At 32.8% G+C, this 21,307-nt stretch overlaps 2 protein-coding genes across 4 annotated transcripts; both read left to right on the top strand.

The window, feature by feature from the left end:
* Positions 1-2,347: 2,347 nt before the first annotated feature.
* Positions 2,348-10,679, top strand: LOC11430880 (NDR1/HIN1-like protein 12). Of its 3 annotated transcripts, none has more exons than XM_024773175.2 (3): positions 2,348-2,606; positions 7,974-8,138; positions 8,227-10,679. In XM_024773175.2, the coding sequence occupies exon 3, from the start codon at positions 9,927-9,929 to the stop codon at positions 10,536-10,538; it is 612 nt and encodes a 203-aa protein (XP_024628943.1). In that variant the 5' UTR covers positions 2,348-2,606; positions 7,974-8,138; positions 8,227-9,926; the 3' UTR covers positions 10,539-10,679. The 3 variants fall into 3 exon arrangements, with proteins under 3 accessions (XP_024628943.1, XP_024628944.1, XP_024628941.1); XM_024773176.2 differs by lacking the exon at positions 7,974-8,138 and adding an exon at positions 4,878-6,338; XM_024773173.2 differs by lacking the exon at positions 7,974-8,138 and having other exon boundaries at positions 2,349-2,606.
* On the top strand, positions 2,603-4,404 carry LOC11430881 (pentatricopeptide repeat-containing protein At1g77360, mitochondrial). Its single transcript, XM_024773061.2, has one exon. The coding sequence runs from the start codon at positions 2,666-2,668 to the stop codon at positions 4,169-4,171; it is 1,506 nt and encodes a 501-aa protein (XP_024628829.2). The 5' UTR covers positions 2,603-2,665; the 3' UTR covers positions 4,172-4,404.
* Positions 10,680-21,307: the final 10,628 nt, after the last annotated feature.

The raw sequence follows: 21,307 nt of genomic DNA, 5'->3' as shown, positions 1-21,307 counted from the left end.
ATTTTAATTCATTTTTACTTAAATAAATATTTGCATGATATCTAAAAATTTTGATCCACCATTCAGATTTTTTTTTTTTTAATTTCATTGTCAATGATAATTTTTTATGAAGGAAATTTTTTAAATACCCATATTTTAATGCTTTTAGTGTAGTTATTTTTTTTTTTTTACATTGTCAATTAGTATTAATGTTAATGTGAAGAACTTGAGATAACATAAATTAAGTTTCCATTATTGATGAAGTGTGAAAAAAGTTAAAGTTACATAAATAAGAAGAGCTAAGAGCTCATATAATAGCTTATTCTAATTGTTGATAACTAACATATGACTAATTTACTACTTGTGTAACTAACTCTAGGTTTATATCCAATTGAGATACACTGATTTGTACACTAAGCTATTTCCAACTCGCTTAGCGAATTTTGCACAGTCCTGAATCTTCAATCTTTGGCTAAGTGCTCTTTGTTAGCTCTCGTCTTGGAGTGTTTATTCTCTTAAATCTGTTAACACAAGGAAAGATGCAACATTACATATTCTCATATTAAAAACCTAATTACTAAATATGTACTAAAAATTGGGGGAAAACCATTTGTTTTTATCAAATCTAGTTAATAAAATGCACATATAAGAACATTACAAAATATGTAAATTTGACACTTATCAACGTTTCTAATCTTAGAATTTTGTTTGTCTTCGAACAAAATTTCTATAAAAAAAAAAAAATTCTAAACATGGTTTATACGTTATTAGGGCACATTGGATTCATGAACAAGTTTGACATAAAAAGAATTTGCAAGTTTTGCGAAATTCGTTTAGCCATCGAAATTTTGCTTAGCAAATTAGACAGACAATGCCATTTTTCAACAATTTTCAAAGGGGTATTAGTAATTTAGGTTCTTGAACATGTAGCGAATAGTAACAACAGTCTTTTAATGTATTGAAATTCTAAATTAGTATCTGATTGTGCTATTTGTTAGCCAAAATACCCTCTGACATTTAAATAGTCCCTCAATGTTGACATTAACGCTTTTTATAAATGGACTTATATCACAATAAATAAGTACCTATAGGGATTCATATGACAATAAGTAAGTATATTGAGGGACAAATATTAAAATATTAAGAAAACATTTTAACATAAGGGACTATTTTGACAAAGTACTTTTGAGAGATATGACAGATTAATAAAATATCTTAAATTTGTTTGCGTCGTAAAATAAGAATGAAAAAGGCTTAAGCCCACTTGAGTTGCTCTAGTGGTATTAACTTGAGAAAGTACTTTTCATTTTGTTTTCTTCTATCTGATTCTGATGAATTTTGAATTTCCAGTTGTTGATTGAAGGAAGTTGTTGGTGGTGGTGGTGGTTGAAACGACCGTGCGACGGGGAAGTTGGGGTGAATGATGGTTAATTTATGCTACTGGCCATGGTGATAGGGTGGGGGGGGGGGGGGGGGGGGGGGGGGGGGGGGGGGAGAGAAGAGAGAAGGAAGAAGAAGGTAATGGTGGAGGAGCCATTAAAGAGAAAGAAGAAGATGAAGTCAGGGGTATTTTGGTTAATTCACAAGTTACATCAGCTAATCAGTGACATGACACTGGTTAAGTGGGTTGAAGGACCAATTTTTAAGTGATTAAAGAATGCAATTGTAATTTGCAAGGATTAGTGAATACATAGACTAATTTTTAAACGACGCCTAATTGTAAGGATGAAATACATATTTAAGCCAAAATATAATAGAGACCAAAACCGAATGTTTTAAATGAATGAAAATAGATGAACCAAAAACGTATATACTTTTTTTTTTATATATAAAAAAGAGGGCATAACCCCAAAAGAGAAAAGAACTACATGAGAATCAACCAATGGATGCTGATTCCAACAACATCAGCGAATAACAAATGACTAATTTGAGTCGGGCATGACTCATAACAAATCAAAGTAGAACCCAAACTGCAACCTATTTTTGCAAGAGCATCAACACATTAATTAGCTTCACGATAGGTATGTATGGCAAACCTTCACCTCCCACTTCAGATGAAGCAAACGACAAATCTTCTGACAGAGACTCCACCTAATATGACAAAATTGAGTTGATCCAACAAGCATATTATAAAACGTATATACTTAGAAAAACCATAATTTCATACTCCCCAAGAAAACATTAGTATTATTATTATTTTTTTTTATAATAATTAGAGAACTAAATATATATATTTTTTTGAGATGAGAGGACAAAATATATTTAAGTAAAACAAATTTTTAATCCATACGCAATTTTCAAAGTTTATGCAAGAAAACATTAGTATTATTATTATTTTTTTTTATAATAATTAGAGAACTAAATATATATATTTTTTTGAGATGAGAGGACAAAATATATTTAAGTAAAACAAATTTTTAATCCATACGCAATTTTCAAAGTTTATGCAAATATGATCGAACTAATGTTTTAGGCCAAATAATCCCAGAACAAAAGTCCCATCTCTAAGATTGAAACGCATCAATTCAATCTCTAGATTCTCTACCCTCAGCTTCCAATTTCTCAATTTCATCCGGTGACTCATCACTCGACTGAACTTCATCAACCAAAACTGCCGCAACTCTAAGGTACTGTAATTCCTCTAATGTTGTTTCCATTAATTTTCACTTAATTCATCAATCTCAACATGGAACCAGTTTCAAAAAACCCTAGAACAACAAAATCTTCAAGATACTCGTCAAAATCCAAAAACCCTAACAAAAATTCAACCCCAAATTCCAAACCCAATGAATTCCCATCTCATCTTGACACCCCAAACGTATCATCAACAGCTAGAACCCTTTGCAATCTTCTCACCCGAACATCACCTCAGGATATCGATAATGCGTTATCGTCATCCGGGATTCATCCTTCTGAAGAATGTGTCCATGAGGTTTTGAAACTTTCTTATAACTATCCGTCGTCGGCCATCAAGTTCTTTAGGTGGGCTGGGCGTTTGAGAAAACACTCAGCACACGCCTGGAACTTGATGGTTGATTTGCTGGGCCGGAACCAGCTTTTTGAACCTATGTGGGATGCTGTTAGGACTATGAAACAGGAAGGTGTGCTGTCATTGCCCACCTTTGTTTCGGTTTTTCAAAGTTATTGTATGGCCGGTAGGGTTAATGAGGCTGTTATGAGTTTTGATGTGATGGATAAGTATGATATTGACAAGAATGTTGTCGCGGTTAATTCTTTGCTTAGCGCGATTTGTAGAGAAGAGAATCAAACTTCGGTAGGTGTGGAGTTTTTGGAGAAAAAGGTTACGGGAAAGGATGAAGGGAAGATTGAGTTGGATGGGGATAGTTATGCCATATTGCTTGAAGGGTGGGAGAAGGAAGGGAATGCTACTAAAGCTAAAACTACTTTTGGCGAGATGGTGATCCGTGTTGGTTGGAGTCAAGATAATGTAGCAGCTTACGACGCGTTTTTGATGACGTTACTTCGGGCTTTGCAGTTTGATGAGGTCGTGGGGTTTCTTAAAGTTATGAAGGACCACGACTGCTTTCCAGGTTTGAAATTCTTTACCAATGCTCTTGATGTGCTTGTTAAGCGTAACGATGCTGCCCATGCCATCCCTTTGTGGGATGTCATGGTTGTTAGTGGATTATTGCCTAACTTGATCATGTATAATGCCATGATTGGGTTGCTTTGCAACAATGACGAGATTGATCATGCGTTTCGCCTGCTCGATGAGATGGTTCTACATGGCGCTTTTCCCGATTCTTTGACTTATAACATGATTTTTGAGTGCTTAGTGAAGAACAAAAAAGTTCGTGAAACGGAGAGGTTTTTTGCTGAGATGATCAAGAATGAGTGGTTGCCCACAACTTCTAATTGTGCTGTAGCCATTGAAATGTTGTTTAATTGTGATGACCCTGATGCAGCACTTGAGATTTGGAGTTACATGGTTGAAACTCGTGTTAGGGTGCTTGATGTGAGTGCGAACATGGTGCTTATTGGTCTTTGCAAATTGAAAAGACTGTCAGAGGTTAGAAGGTTTGCTGAAGAAATGCTTGATAAAAGGATCTCCATATATGATTCTACAATGAACAAGTTGAAGGAAGCATTCTACAAAGAGAGTAGAAGTTCAAGTGCAAGAGACAAATTTGATGCTATTTACAGGAGATGGAAAGCGCATGTCAAGTTGTAATCTAGAAAATGTTTTCTTTCTTTTGTGTTTTACAATAGTTTTACACTTCATCTTTGGTGCCTCTTGCGTCAGTGCTCTGCTTTTGCTTGTTCCTGACTTGGCTTCTGAAAACAATATTCAACAAATTTTATCATTCCAACTCCATGGTAGCCTTTCCTTGACAAACTTTTGTCGCACCGGGTTTCTTTTTTGGACAATTCATTGCTTTCTCTTTATAACAAATTATTTTGATATTCGAGGTTCGTCACACTCTGCTACTTGATATGAACGTGTGATTCATGAATTGTAGCTCATTGCATGAATATTTTTAGAGTTAAGTGTCGCCATATTATAAAACAATTAGTGTAGCAGAGATGAGGATGTTGCGTTGGATGTGTGGTAAGACCAATGGGATAGAATTAGAAATGACGACATTAGAGAGATAGTTCGAGTTGCACCTATAGTAGAAAAGATGGTAGAAACTAGACTTATGTGGTTTGGGAACCTAGAAAAACTATAAGAGAAACTATTAGAAATGATCTAGATATAACTAAGTTCGAGAAAGATATTGTTTTTGATAGAACACTATGGCGTCGTTTGATTCATGTAGCCGACTCCACATAAAGCTTAATTGTTGTTGTTGTTGTTTATGCAAATTCCTGCATTTGTTTATGATTGTCGGTTGTTCCTGCACTGATTTTTGGTTCACATTTTGTCGCACTAGCAGTTCTTTTCTTGGCCTTCTCATAGAAGTTAGTACAACAACAAAGCTGCAACTTGGGTTTGCTCGTTCCATACTCCTACTTGGAAATTTTACTATCACTCACTAGTGTAAAGACGGGCAGTAACATGACTATCTTTTCGCATTTATTGGCAACGAACAATAAAATTGTAAAAATAATTAAGCGAAGGGTAAAATTGGAAGAAAAATGTTACACCAAGACATAGTGTTTTTTTTTATATGGTTAAAAGCTTTTACATAGTGTCACAATATTTTTCCTATTATTGTGGATTGTTTTATTTTAATGCGATTTAACTATTTTTTAACTGATAATTTAAATAAAATTGATAAGTTAGATGAATAATAAAATTGGAAAGGAAAAATCCAACCCAAAAGGGTTATCCCATTTATATATTGGTATAGATAAAGGCTTGAATGCAAGTTCACCATGCTATTGCTCTATCATGTTTTATGCTTCTATCATGGATGTCAATGTGTTGGTGTGGATGAGGCCATAATTTGATGGGCCGCCAGAATCATAAAAATGAAGAGTTAAATGATAAAGATCAGTCAGTGATGGGTTTTCTTTTAGGGTTCATAATGAATGGAGAAATCTTTCAACATGTCTCTTTTCTCAAAAAAGGTGTATTTCTGTTAGACTATATATTTTTGTCAGTTTTGCACATTTAGAATGACAGTTCCAATAAACTATGAATGAAGAGATAAACCTTTGTAAGCCAAGTTATTTCTTGTATTGTCTGTGTTCATTTGCAAGACTCTCATGTGGCTAGCCCCTCATGGATAACTTACAGACCAATACCTCATTTGAAGTGATCAATCCACAATTTTTTATTTTTTTCATTAGGCCACCAACTATGGCCCAATAGTGTTGGGCTTGAAGGGAACTCGATTCCCATATTGAAAAGAGATAAGGCTTGAATACAGTTTATAAAGAAGGACATCCTTCACCTTACAACTTGTAAATTACAAGCATGTTTTGTAAGGATGAGTACCCAATCTGAAAAATCTATCATACTATTTGAGCTGGAGTTTGCAGGCATGTTGTGGGTTTTAAATTTGCATTTGTATCAATGTTTTAAATTTACAACTTGTTGAATATCGGCCAAGGCGGATATTCAATAGACCGCCATACAATGGTGGTTGCGTGGCGGATTTCATTTGGCAGAGCCATGCTGGCCCCAAGAAAGTAACAACGACCATGGCTGCACAGCAGAAAATGTAATAAAACTGAAACAACTTGTACTAGATTGTGTAACGCGTGACCCAAATAAGTTAAAACCCTAAAAACGACTACTTTAGCCTCATTTCTCTCTGCTCTCTACCCTCTGTTCTCTTCCTTCTTGCTGTGTGTGATTGTGCGACCACCCTCCAACTGCGAAGACTGCCCATCTGCGAGTTCCACCCAGCTCTAAGTTCCCCCTTGCTGTGTTCTCGCCTCTTTGCGTGGTGCGTTCTCTTCTCTGAATTATTATTATTTTCTATATTTAATTATTTATTTGCTTCTTTCTCCATTTTCTACTCTTTCTTTTTCCATTTCGTACTCTATGTTTTTATATATATGCTTGATTTCTTATTTATTTATTACCACTTTTTTTTGCTCCATTTATACATATTCTGATTCCATCTATTTAGTTTATTTACTTCACTTTTTTAAATTCATTTATAAGTTTTTGTTCTTGCTTTATTTTTTTTTTTCCTTCTGTTTATGCTGTGTAAACTTCTTTTTCTGTTTTCATTTTAAATTCTGTTTTTTAAAGGATGCTAGTCTTACTCTTACCAAGGGCTTAAATTGTTTTTTTTTTAATTAAGTTTTAAAATTTGACAAATGATATTTTCTATCAATTAAGTTTATGGTTCTTGACATACATTGAAAGTCTTTTGGTGTTTTATTTATTTTTGTTTTTTTCTTTGTTGTATATGTATTGAGGGGTAACCTTGGCGCAACTGGTAAAGTTGTTGTCATGTGACTGAAAGGTCACGGGTTCAAGTCCTGGAAACAGCCTCTTGTGTAAAACAAGGTAAGGCTGCGTACGATACACCAAATGGTGGGACCCCTTCCCGGACCCTGCATATGCGGGAGCTCTAGTGCACCGGGTTGCCCTTTTTTGTATATGTATTAAGTATTTTTATTTTTCTGCCATGCTTCTTCTACCTAGGCCGTTACGCTATTCACCATATATTTATGGAGGATTTTTAACTTGGTTGAAGTTCACTCTTTTTTGAGAAGGGTTCGTAGTTTAGGATACGTTGGTCTTGCTATGCATAGCCGGTCCCAAGCCCGGATAAAAAGAGAGGGTTGTGTTAGGCAGTTGACAACCAACGTAAAACTTAGTCGAATCTCTCTGTCATGGATCAAATACGTTTGTAGTTTAGGATTATGGTTTGTAGTTATCAATATTTTCCATTTGATATAAACACACATTTCATGTGATACATCATACATTACACTTTTGTACACCTGGGTGCCACAAATTAAGCGTTTCTAGCTTTCTAGATCTTTCTGGTTGATAGCTGATCAGCAACTCATCCTTTTCCCATACAGAGCCCTTTACGAGTCTGTTTTTTCGGTTAGGAACAGTTTAGTGTAAGCTTTAAAAGCTACTGAACTCCCAGTCCCAGCCCTGGATAAGCCTTTGGTCGGAGACTCGGAGCTATGGTAGTAATCATATACAGCCCACCAATGAGGATTGCTGTTAGCAGGAATCACACCTAAGAATGTCTAGCAAAGTGCTTTGGCACTTACCGGCTAAACCAACTAATGGTAGCTACCAGTAAAACATCATTGTGTCAAATAGTGTAGCTACTAGCTCCTGCGACGTCTGCCTTTGAAGGCGGTGATATGATAGGAATTTGGGTTTTATAGGTGCCTAAGTCTAACATAAAGTCGTATAAGTCTATATGATGCTCAAGAGAATACTTAAGGGGCTTGGTTTTCCCCTTGGACAACTAGCTTTTAAGGGACAGTTCCCGATTTAATTATTTATCAAAGGACTTACAAAGATTTTGTTATCATATACCACGAACTAGTTAATACACTCACTCTGTTTTATTTGATTAGTAATAGTATCACACCCTGCACAGGACGCTGATTTCAAAATCTCCTGCTTGTGGCGGCGGATGTATTGGACGGTTGGTTGTCGGTGGTTACTAATTCTGTTTACGGAAATAATGAACCAGACTAAGGAAAAATATTAAATTAGGAGGCATGACAAAAGATAATGCAGTAAAAACAAGTTTTAAGTCCAGGTTCACAACACACACTGCATAGAAACATTTCTGTGTTTATTTCGTTTTCATATAACTTATTTTTCTCTCTGTAACCTTTAAATTTCAGTGAAAGTTGTCTACATGATTGTATTTGAAAGATGAAGGGTCTGCAGACTGCAGTTCTCATTAGAAACAATAGGCCAACCACTTATTTTTGCTGCAGATTATTTTTACTCATTAGTCTTTGTATCAAAATCTTATTTGACATACATCAGAACCTATTTATATTAGCTTGTAGATAGAAATAGCTTGTTTGCTCAGTTGACCAACCACTTGAGATGGTTAACTGTTTATTTCTTAGATTTCCGCCGAATCCCAGTGTTCTTGTTTGGTATGTATTGTAAATGTTCAAAACTACAATAATTAATTTTGAATGTTTCAAATTAGACAAATGTGACTTATTTTATTTTATTATTTTTATTATTATAGTTTGTTTGATTCAGTTTTCAGTTAAATATTAAGAATGTTATGTGATGATATCATGCTGTGAGCCAATTATCCTTATGTCTTATGTTGGGCAATTCTGCTGTATCCAGTTTTTATTTAAAAAGAGAGTTTAGAGAGAGAGTTTACCATACCTTAGTCAATTAGGTTTCTAGTATAATCTCTACTTATATGGACTGATTTACTTTCAACAAATAATATTTGTATTCATTTTTTATTTAAAAGAGAGAATGAGATTGTACTTTACCTTCGTCAATTAGGTTTATTGTATAATGTCTGCTCAGATGGACTGATTTACTTTCAACAAATAGGCAGGTGTTCAATGTCTGTCTCAGTTTTTGGTTTGTCTCAATCACTCTGATTTTGCTTTTCCAGATGTATTACAAAGAATATGTGCAACAATCTCTTTCCATTTTGTAGATTATGTAAATTACTTTTCCCTTAATATGATCCCCCATCAAGCTTTGATTTTAAGCTCCAAAAATTTCTGTGAAATCTTGGTCATATAATACCTAAAGTTTGAGGCTTTGGAATTGGATCTGCTATTTACGAAAACTAAACTCAACAAAAGCTGTTTTGTTTTTTGGTTTTCAGTTTTCACACAGGAATCTTAGTTTATTACAACTTTAATCAATTTGTTTTATAATTTGCATAATATTTTACAAGAGTAAAGTGTCTTGAGTGATGAGTTTACACGACAACTTTTGTGATTAAAAGCAGGATTCTTCTATTTGGCATTAGCTGTGAGAAATTCAAACAGCAGAAGCCTCATAATTTTCTCAGGGGATTGTAATTATACATGATCATTATATTGATTTGGCATTATAAATTTATTAAATGTAAGCATTTATCCAATTTTAGAAGTTCATACTACAAAAACTGGTCTAGTAAACTTTGATATTAAAATTGTTTTACTATTATACATGCAAAGTATGTTATTCAAGGTATTTTTTTATAAAGTTTATGGGACTAATTGTGATTTGATATTCTGTTGAATTTATACCCTTAGTGTGCAAGTTTAGTATTTTACTTTTTGTTAGTAAAACACTCCAAGATTCTTGGTTGTTGAGAAGCTTGTACCGTACGTGCAACAAAACATATATGCATAAATCAAATGCTTTACAAGTGAGGAAAGTATGATACCAAACCTTCAGACCAATTAGAATCAAAAGAGGTCAAATTCTCTGAAAGATTCTCAAAGAAAAACTTAGTACCCTTTTCCAACAACATAAAATTGAACAGAAAATAAGCAAGTATATGTTTTAGTCCCTTAAGTTCAATGTCATTTCTTTATTTTCATCAAAACTTACTGTTGTACACAATATGACTGTATTCAAGAGAAAATTGGAAGTGGCTTCTGTTGGCCACACCAAACCATTTGTTTGGCTAGCAGCTATCATCTGCACAATTTTTGCCATAGCTGTGACTATTACTGGCATTGTAGTGTTCATTGGTTACATACTGATCCATCCAAGAGCACCTATAATCAGTGTCACCAATGCTCATTTAGACCTTCTAAGAAATGATCATGCTGGTCTACTTCAAACTCAGTTAAGCATTGTTGTAACTGCTTATAATGGAAATGCTAAGGCTCATGCCACATTTTCTAAGATAACATTTAGTCTTAGCTTTCAAGGTCAAGGTATAGCTATGCTTGTTGCTGATTCATTTGACGTGCCGAAAAACAGTACAAATGATCTTAGATATGTTGTTCAGTCATCGTCGATTCCGTTAACTCCTGACCAAATTGATAAAATTGACGAGTCTTGGAAAAGAAATGAGATTGGTTTTGATTTCAAGGGTGCTGCTAGGACTAGGTGGAGGATAGGTCCTTTTCGTTCTGTTAAATATTCTTGTCATTTGAATTGTTACCTCAAGTTTCGTCCCTTGAATGGTAGTTATATACATTCCAAGTGCTCATCCAAATCAAAATGATTCTTTTTACCCATTTTCTCATCTCATCTTTATTCTGTAGATTATGTTCAACTTCTATATTTTGATTTTGACTTCATGTTTATATATATATAGATATAGATTTTATGGCAATAAAACTGAGTATTTTTTTAGAGTTTTTAAGGAAGTTCATAGCTTTGAACTCTAGTTAATTGTATTTCTCTATCCGTGTATGAGACAAGTTTATGTTTATAAAATTTAGTTTGGTTTGATGAAATCGCTTGTTCTTCCTTTGCTGATTTAACTTATGCCTTATTTTAGCCATTTTATTCCCTAATGTTTTAGGGATTTAAAATCAATAGATTTGAAAAATTAAGAAAATGTAGCCGAAACATATTTTAAATAATTTTAAAAGTAAATTTTTTTATTTATGTTTGTAATATATATTAGGATCTCTAGTCATTGACTCATTAGTCATTGACACATGTTCTAGCTCATTGTATTATCCTATAATATAAATATGTCTTCGATTGTAACAGAAATCAAATTATTGAAGATTATAATACAATATAATACCTCTTGTTTTCTCTCTCTTTTTTGATAAATGAAGAGGATTCTTACTCGTTTTTAACATGTGTTAGTTTTAATTTTGTATCAATGATTATTGACAAAACTAATAAAATTTCATCAATTGTGAAATTAGTAAAATTGATTCAACACTTAATATTACTCCACTTTTTTGTTATAACTCTTTTTTGTTTTTTGTTGGATTGGTTCAGTATTCAACATCCCTACTCATGGTTATAGTAATTTTGAATGTTTGATTTGATGATAACTTTCAATTATTATCATGCTTTGTAAGAGTTGGATGATATTATAAGGAATGGCTCAAAGGAGTTGTTGGTGATAGTGGTGCTTTAGATGTGGGTGTATGAGTTTAGAAGATGAAGGTGAAAGTGTTTTTTTTTGGTATATCTCAACTTTTTATTTCTGGATTTGGATTGGAGTGATGAGGATTTGGATAAGAAATTGATAATTTATTAAATTATTTTTATAAAACAATTGCTAACTAAGATATTTGTTTATTTTGTTATTGGTCTAGTGGCCAACACACACTCATATAAATACACGGGGAGAAATATGGTGACCTAGTTTCGAATTGGGATTCCACATAAAATACCCTTATAATTAACTCATAGTTAAACAAAGCTATAATAAAAAATAAAAATAAAACTCAATGTGTCACATCATTAGTTCTACATAGTAGGATGTTCTAAGAGATTAAAACTAGGCGAATCTTATATTACAACGGTGGAATCTCAATTTTTTACAACAACTAAAATAAGAACTCGCCCATATGGCAGGGACAAAAGGCACCTTTAACTCATACATCGATTAAATAAAAAATATCATCTGAATTTTTTAATTGATAATATTAGATTTTTTACAATAGATCATGTGAAATGTTAACCTAAAACAAAACCCTATGGGAGTGTTAGAGTAAAAAATAATGAAAGTTTGATGTCTAGGTGGAAGGAGGAAGAAGAAGAAGCAGAATTGGGTAGAGTTGTTAAGTGTTTTCCTCTATTTATTTTTTATTTATTTTTTATAAAAAATGTTAATTTTGGTTAAAATCAGTAAAAAATATGTATGTCGGACTACTTAGTGCAAAATGGGGAAGTTGAGGGGTCCAAATCGGTCATTTTAAAGTTGAGGAACCAAAATTGCATAATTGTGAAACTTAAGGGGTCAAAAATGCAATTAAATTTTTAATCTAACACAAAACCATACCCTAGTAAAATCCTTATTAACACATACATGAGTTCACTTTCACAATATGCCGACGACACTCTCCCAAACGACAATCCTCTAGTTTCTATCACCTTCATCGTATTCTTGTATTTGCACGAAGCAGTAAGTCAGATCTTTCCGGATCATCCTTCTTCTTCATGGTAGTCTTGTATTTCCATGTTTGCGCTTGTTTAATTCTTTGATTGAATTGAATATGATGATATTTTCGACAGGGTAGATCTATTGGAATTTTATTCTACTCAAATAAATATTATTTACATGTAAAGTTTTAGGTGATTGATCTTACTTTGTTATTTATTGTAATTGTCGTAGTTGGGATCACTTTTCTTGTTTAATCTGTGTTGTTTTGTGTCCATCAGATCCGCGAGAGAAGCAAAAAACCAACTCATGGGTAATCATTCTATACCTGATCAGACGAGGACCATTCACTTTTTCTTATATTTGTTCATCTTCTTTATTGTGCTTTGCTATATCAATCTTGTTGGCGATGCTCAATATAAATATCTAACAAGTGTGATTTCTTTGATTAAACGAAAGAGTGAAGGTATGCTAATGCATTGAACATGAGTGTTGATAAAACTATTATATTTACCAATTTGTTTTCTCCGAATATTATTTCTCACTTATTATTTAATGATTAATATTTTTGTATCCATGTTGCAGAAGAAGAAGCATTCAAAAGTAATAAAAGGAGATGCGGATCATGAAGCCAGATAGTGAATTTGCATGCCTGCAAACTAGGGCTTCAGTTGCCTCCTCCTCAGACTCGAACTGAACCAGAGCCTACTTTTTCCCTTCATCTCAAATACTTTGTAGTTGAGAATGAGTCCATGCTCCTGGAGAAGACTTGCAATGTCCACTTCAATAATGTGTTATGGGAGGGCATACATGTGGATGATCTTTGTTGGCGAGCAGCAATACTGGTAGTTTTTCGCAACATTGTAATTGAACCGGTTGAGACTTGAGTTCATATACTCATGTGTGTCAGCACCTGGAGTTATGTTCGGATGCTTGGAGAAGTTCACCTCCAAATGCTTTCCAAACAACATGGCAATTATTTATGTCAATTTGATTTGCTCAAAGTGTCATTTTCTAACGTATTTATTGATTAATATTGTTGTATGCATGTTGTTTAAGAAGTCACTAGCAAGAAATACATCTTGCATAGTGATCTTGCACGCAATAAAGTAGATCTTTCTCTTAAAGACAAAGTTTATGCTGACGAAGGTTAACTTTATATGTCGATTAATTTTGTTAGTGTTTTTTTTTTTTTTTTTTTAAGAAATTTTGTTAGTGTTTTGTTTCTTATAATGTGAATTTGAACACAAAAATAATGTAAATATAAATTTCATTAACATACATGTTTTCATATGATTTACTATAGCATGGTATGTCACAAATGTTTGGCTCTTGAACCATTTTGTTAAAGATTTGATTGTGGTTTATGCATATAGAAATATAAATTTTGGATGCATCAATCTCTTAAATAGGTCTCAATCATCTCAGATGATTAGTCTATGTAAAAGGTCGACTTAAAACCCAAGCTAATAAAACTATTATTTTTACCAATTATTTTTCTGTCATAATGTCATTTCACGCTTATTTAATGATTGATATCATTATATGCATGTTGTAGAAGAAGAATTCACTAGTAAGAAAAAAAGAAAGAAGAACTTACTACCCAATGATCTTGCACACAATCAATTGGATCCTTCTCTTAAAGACAAAGCTCCACAGTTATGAGTAGGGTAATTCCTCACGTGAGTCGTCATTTTATTTGAAGCAGCCACAAATCTACCTTCTTGCACAACAAAAATCCCAATATTTGATAGGATGCATCATAGAATACTAGAATAGAACTGCCCCAAAGGACATGTTAAGACTAATACTAGTGACATCATTAAATTTCTATTAAATTATAGAGAACTTGTTTCATAGTCCTTTGACATATGTTTAACATTTTTCCAATCGCGTCAAATGTATTTACGTGCATCACCATCTTAGAGAATCCTTTTATAAATCTTTGATAATTACCTTCCATGCCTGAGAAAAATGCGTACTTCACCAACAATACGTGGAATCTCCCAAGTCAACACAATTTTGAACATTAATGGATCTACATCTATAACATCTTTATTAATCATGTGCTCCAGAAATTGCACTTCATCAATTACATTGCCTATTTATAACCACTTGCAACACAATTCTCATATGCTCTTCGTGTTCCCCTTACTCAAGGAGTAAATGATAGTGTCATTTATGAACACAGCCACAAAGTGATCTATGTATGGTTTGAAAATCTTATTCATGTGATTCATAAATAGTATGGGTGTGTTATAGCCTTGTTCAAAGGCATACCTAGTAGTTTTTCGTATTATTTTTTATTGAATATTAATGTTGTGGAGAAAATATGGGTCATTATGGAAGAAAGTAGGAACTTGTTTTAGATGTTGGTTGTACTTGTGGGTTAGCTTGTTTGCAAGGCCGTATCTGAGGCAGGGCAAACGTCTTAGGTCTCGAAAAATAAGTAAAAAATTCGGGTTCCAACAAAAAAAAATTAGGGGTTCATTAGGCCTAAAAAAATTACTTAAATTCTAAAGGGATGTGTGGTTGTTAGTAATATGCTTAGTTCTTTATTGACCTATTTATAATTTATTGTGATTTTATAAGGGAGTTCAAATCCCTACCCTTAATCCATCCCAAACCTTTCCATCAAAATAAAAAAAATCATCTCACACCCTTTATTTGGAAAAAATTGTAGACCAAACAATTGAAGTTTATTCGTCATTTGGCTTGTTTTATGAGAGGAGATTTTGATACTTATTGGATCCATTTGATTGACATTGTCTGTAAGAAGAAAAAAATATTCGTCGTGTTAAATTTATTGATGATTTATCTTTTACTCATTCATTTGCTATCCCTAGTTAGAGTGACTCTTCTTCAACTGTATACAAAATCAAGGCCTTTACATTCTCACCATAACATGTAGTAGGGTTAGAAAAAGCAGAACGAAACCATCACACTTGGTTTAAAAAAAACTAACTTGCAACAACAATTAGTAGCATGACAAAGAAAAACGAGAAAGAAGGCAATACAAAATTGCAAAATATTCTTCTGTAACCCTTAATTGTACCCTAGATGCGAACCATAAAAAATAAATGAGTTTGATCGTACGACGTTTAAATGCATCAAGTGATAAAATAAAAATAGAAGTTTTTTTTTTTTTTTTAAGTTCTTAAAAGTTGATGATACATCTGGATTGTTTTTATTTTTTTAATGAATTGTTGAATGTATAGAAGTCTCTTGATTTAGATGTTGATGATGTGAAGGATCAAGTTTATGACAAATACTCGAAGTAAAAGCTATTCTCTTCAAGCTAATTATTCTCACACTTTGTAATTTTTTTTTTATACTCATTATTTAGGACTCCCAAATTGTAAGCTCACCCTAGACCACAAAAATCTCATAACGGCCCTGCTTGTATGTACAGTTCATTGCATTGATTATAGTGTTTTTCTGAGATTAACCAACTGTACATAGTCACATACAAACTCAAAGGCTAGAAGTAAAAACGAATAAAAGTTAAAAACATTTGTGAATCAGTAAAATTGTATGTGGATGACATGAATCATTTACAAATTATTATTATTATTATTATTATTATTAATAATAATTGGTTATCAAGCTACAACCAACTTGATAACCAATTATGTCAAGAGAGGTAGGAGGATCTCGGCCCAAAACAGAGGAATGAATGAGGAAATAAAGTTTGTATGTTAAACCCAAGGCTCTAAGAGTGTGTTTGGATGGAGGAATGTTTTGAGGGAATTCAAATACTTTGAGGTGAATTCCATTGTTTGGATGGTGGAATGTAATGTAATATTAAGGAAATGTAATGTTAGGAAGGAATTCAAATACTTTGAGGTAAATTGCCTAGAATTTTAAATTCTTTAAAATTTCCAAATTACTTCATCCAAACACACTCTAAGGATCACACTAAGGTAATTGCATGTTGTTATCATTGAGAAATTGGTAACAATTTGAGAGTTTAAGTGATTGAGAGAGAGAGCCGAAGCTTATGGAGAGGAGAAGAAGGGTTACTTCAGCTGATAACTGGACCTGCTTGTCTGACACTGCGTGTCCGTCATGAGTAATTTCATAAATATTATCCTCTAACACATCAATTCGATGAGGCTTCGGCGAACTGACGAGTGGGATGTTACAATCGTCCAGTTGAGTAAAAAAATTGACTAAACCACATCAAAATGAAAGTAATATTTTTTTTTTTCAATTTTCACTAGGTTGGTTTGGTTTGTTGTTTTCTGTTTGGTTGATTTGATTTTGAACATCTCTACTCATAGTTCTAATAATTTTAAAAGTTTGATTTGAAGGTAACTTTCAATTATTATCATGCTTAGTAAGATTTGGATGATATCATAAGTTATGTCTCAACGAATTTGTCGGTGATGGTGATGCTTTAGAACTAAGAGTATGAATTTAAAAGATGAAAATGATTGTACCAAAAAAAAAGATGAAAATGAAAGTTATTATTATTTTTTATTTTGGTATATCTCAATTTTTTTGGATTTGGATGAAGATATGGTTTGGAGTGATCAAGATTTGGATGAAAAATTTGATAGTTTATAAAATTTATTTAATTACTTTTATAAAATTGCTGCTAATTGAGGTATTTTTTATTTTGTTATTTGTCCAATGGCTAACACACACTCAAATAAACAAAGCTATAATAAATAAAAAAATACAACTCAATGTGTCACATCATTAGTCTTACATAGTCAGAAGTCCCGAGGGATTAAAACTACGGGACTCTTATATTACAAGGGTGGAATCTCAAATTTTTTACAAGGATTAAAACTAGAACTCCCCCATATGGTAGGAATGAAAAACACCTTCAACCCGTATAACAATTAAATAAAAAATATTATACTTTTTTCAATAGATCGTGTGAAATATTAACCTAAAATCACACCTTATCCTGATGAGAGTGTGAGAGTGATAAAGAAGGAAAGTTTGATGTCTAATTGGAAGGAGGAGGATTGGGTGGAATTATGAAGTGATTTCCTCTGTTTATTTTATGATTTTTTTTTATTTTATTTCATTTTTGGTTAAAATCGGTCAAATTATGCATAGGGACTATTTAATGCAAAATGGAGAAGGTTGAGAGATCAAAATTGCTCGTTTTAAATTTTGGGAACCAAAATAGCACAATTGTGAAACTTAAGGGTAAAAAATACAAATAAACTTTTGTTCTAACACAAAACCCTACCCTAGTGAAATCTTTATAAATACGTACATGAGTTCACTTTCACAATATCTCGACGGCGATCTCCGAAATGACAATTTTCAATTTTTCTATCACCTTCATCATAATCTTGTATTTGTACTGATCAATCAGTCAGATCTTTCAGGATCATCTTTCTCCTTCAAGGTAATCTTGTATTTCCATGTTCGCTCTTGTTTAGTTGTTTGATTGAATTGAATATGATGATATGGGTAGATCTATTGAATTTTACTCTACTAAAGTAAATATTATTTACATGTAAAATTTTAGGTGACGGATCTTACTTTGTTATTTATTGTAATTGTCGTAGGTTGGATCACTTCTCCTTTTTAATCTTGTGTTGTTTTGTGTCCATCAGATTCACGATAGAAGCAAAACACTTATTCATGGGTCGTCATTCGATACTTAATCAAACGGGGATTATTAGTTTTGTGATTTATTTCCTCATCTTCTTTGTTGTGCTTTGTTGTATCAATTTTGTTGGCAATGCTCAACATAAATCTTCGACGAGTGTGATTTCTTTGATTAAATACTGGTAAGATGATACACGCAAACTGTTTTTAATTGTATTATAATTTATTTTGAACGCGTTGATTTTATTTTGATGAGGTCATTCAATTATTTAATTTTTAGGATTTCTCTTGTAGGATTTTTCTTAATGACATGATTTAAAGAATGACTAATAAAAGTTTAATTAAGTTTTCTACTCGATAATTTTTTTTAATGTATTTTGCACTTTTCTTATATTCGTATAAATAAAAATTTATAAGCATTACTTCTTCATTAGATATATAATGTATTGTGTATTAATTTTTGTTAGATTTTAAAATGATTGATATATCATGTATTGTACCAATATTTGAAACAAAATATTACTGTTGTGTTAATTTAAAGGGGGTAATTTATAGTAAACATTGTAAAATTAAAATAAGGGGTATCGTTGTACAAACTTATAAAAATAGGATTCTAAAATCCATTAGAAATTGAGAAAACTCTTTAAAATATTATTGAATGAACAAAAGATACCTCTTTAGGCTACAACTGTTAACAGGAGAAAGTATCGAACAATCATGAAATAGCTAGGCTGGAACTGGAAGATCAGAGGAATGATTCATATTCCATGTGTCGCAAAGATAGTTTGATTTGAAACATATAGTGGTTGCCTTTATGCCATTGAAGAAATGTAGTAACATAAATTACTTGACCATTGCAGGAGTATATTGCAGAGGATATGGCGCCAGACAATAGACCTTGTAGCTTTGTCTCATGGCAGACCAACAATTTCACTTGATCTTTGTGAAATTGAACTTTAGTCTCACCTACTGGTGCATTTCCACCACCTAGCATCTGGATTGACACTGAATTCTTCTTAATCCATTTGCTCATGCACCAAGAGAAAAGTTGATTGTGCTTATTCTGGTGATGAAAAAACCATACCAGTGATGTACTTGTGGTGACCCTTTGTTCATTATAAGCTCACTGTGCTTAAAAATATTAATCTCCACATCTTCCCTTCCGATCGCAACAATGTTATTGTCTACAGGGTTAAACACAAGGGATGTTGCAGCTGATGGAGGTGGCGAAAATTCAGACAATGCGTCAAATGTCACCATGTTGAATAATGAAACTATTCCTCCACTTGAAGACATGGAATATGAATCTTTCCTCCGATCTTCCAGTTCCAGCCTTGCTATTTCATGATATACTTTCTCCTGATACTCGCGTTCAACTGGCCGTATCTTGCTGTTTTCCTCATTAAAAGCTTCAAACACATTTTTGTTCTCCAATTTCCTTGCATTAAACTCATTAAACACTTGACATAGAACAAATGTATTAAATATCAATGTGTCATTTACCTTTAATGTCACACCAAAATTATTGTCACCTTTGAATTGAAAAGTCAACAAAATTGATATTTGATACAAGGCTTGTGACATAAGATTCCTCTACGTAATGCTTGTAATAAGAGGCTTTATTCTACCAACAATTTTTTTTATCCATTAGTTCCTTAGTAGGTTTTTCAGTTGCAAGAGCCAAAGCATCTAATGTATCCATAATCAAATTCACCCATAATAATTGAACTGATATTAATGGTTTCTCTTTTGCAACTTCGGTACCTTGAATTCCCATGGAAATTCCAATACCAGCTTCTATCAATGCGATAATTTCAACATCATGCGATAAATTTTCCACAATCTCCAAGATCCTTACTTCTCTGCTCCTTCATGTTGGGTCACGAGGGGAGCCAAGGTGACTGTCCACATCGAGGCTAGAACAACCGCACAAGCAAGAGAGACACCACACTCTTACCCAAAACCTTAAGGCAATGGGTTTATGGGCCCTCTTACTTATAATTAAGGTGTTCAACCTTTACTATTTTAGCCGATGTGGGACATATAACTCACACTTGCAAACCAACACTTCATATCCTCATCATAACCACCCTTCATCGACATTTGATACATCCGCGGCAACGAGAGCTACTTCATATCCAAATTTTCAATTGAAAAAAGCGGCAAGAGAGACAATCTACCGTGAGAACTGAAGCTAATATTTCCCCTTGAACTGATGTTGTTTCTATTGTTTTTGTTGTTATTGTTGTTGTTGGCGTGGTTATTCAACTGAGTTGTTAACATCGCCAATGTTGTAGTCAAAACATTGATGGTCGTGGTAAGAGTTGCGGTTATGCCGACAAACTCTGCCCTCGCGCTAAACCTAGATAGAAAAAGAAGAAGTTTGCAAGCGGCAAAAGGGTTCTGAAATCCACCAGAAATTGAGAAAACTCTCTAAAATATTATTGAATGAATAAAAGTTTCATCTTATGCTACAACTGTTAAGCTTAAATAGAAAATAAATAACAAAACTCTAATGGACCGAAAATCCAAAATAAAAAATAAAACATAAATTATTAAAATTGGGCTAAAATATAAATACTATAGAAATACTATGTAAATCCTCCTACATCAATTAGTCCTTCTGTTTATGTTTGTTTTTGCAATAACCATTACAATTTTGGTATATTTAACCATTTAGGACAACATCAGTGAAGTAGATCTTGCATACATTGATGTAGATCTTTCTCCTAAAGACAAAGTTTCTACCAATAAAGGTTAGCTTTATTATGTCGATCAATTTTTGTTAGTGTTTGTTTCTTATAACGTGAAGTTTAACACAAAAATAATGTAAACATAAATTTCATCAGTAGATGAGTTTTTATATGATTGACTATCACATGATGCGGGCCAAATTTTTTGTTCTTTAACCATTTAGTTAAAGATTTGATTGTGGTTTATGCATATACAATATCTTTAATAGATCTAAATCACCTCATCATATGATTAGTCTTTGTAAAGGCCGACTTAAGATCCAAGCTGATAATTGTTCAAAAAAGATCCAAGCTGATAAAACTATTATTTTATCAATTTTTTTCTTTCTTTACAAAATGTTATTTTCTCACTTATTTAAAGATTTATTATTGTTGGATGCCTGTTGCCGAAGAAAAAGAAGTCACTAGTAAGGAAAACAGAAAGGACTTATTGCCTACTGGTTATTCACAGACTCAATTAAATCGTACTAATGAAGGTTAGCTTCATACATACGACCAATTATTGTTAGTGTTTGTTTCTTGTAATGTGAATTTGAACGCAAAAATAATGTAAACATAAATTTCATTAACATATATGTTTTCATACGACAA

The sequence above is a fragment of the Medicago truncatula genome, chromosome 8, assembly GCF_003473485.1.
Source record: "Medicago truncatula cultivar Jemalong A17 chromosome 8, MtrunA17r5.0-ANR, whole genome shotgun sequence".
Lineage (NCBI taxonomy): Eukaryota > Viridiplantae > Streptophyta > Magnoliopsida > Fabales > Fabaceae > Medicago > Medicago truncatula.
This window is presented reverse-complemented; position numbering and strand designations above follow the sequence as displayed.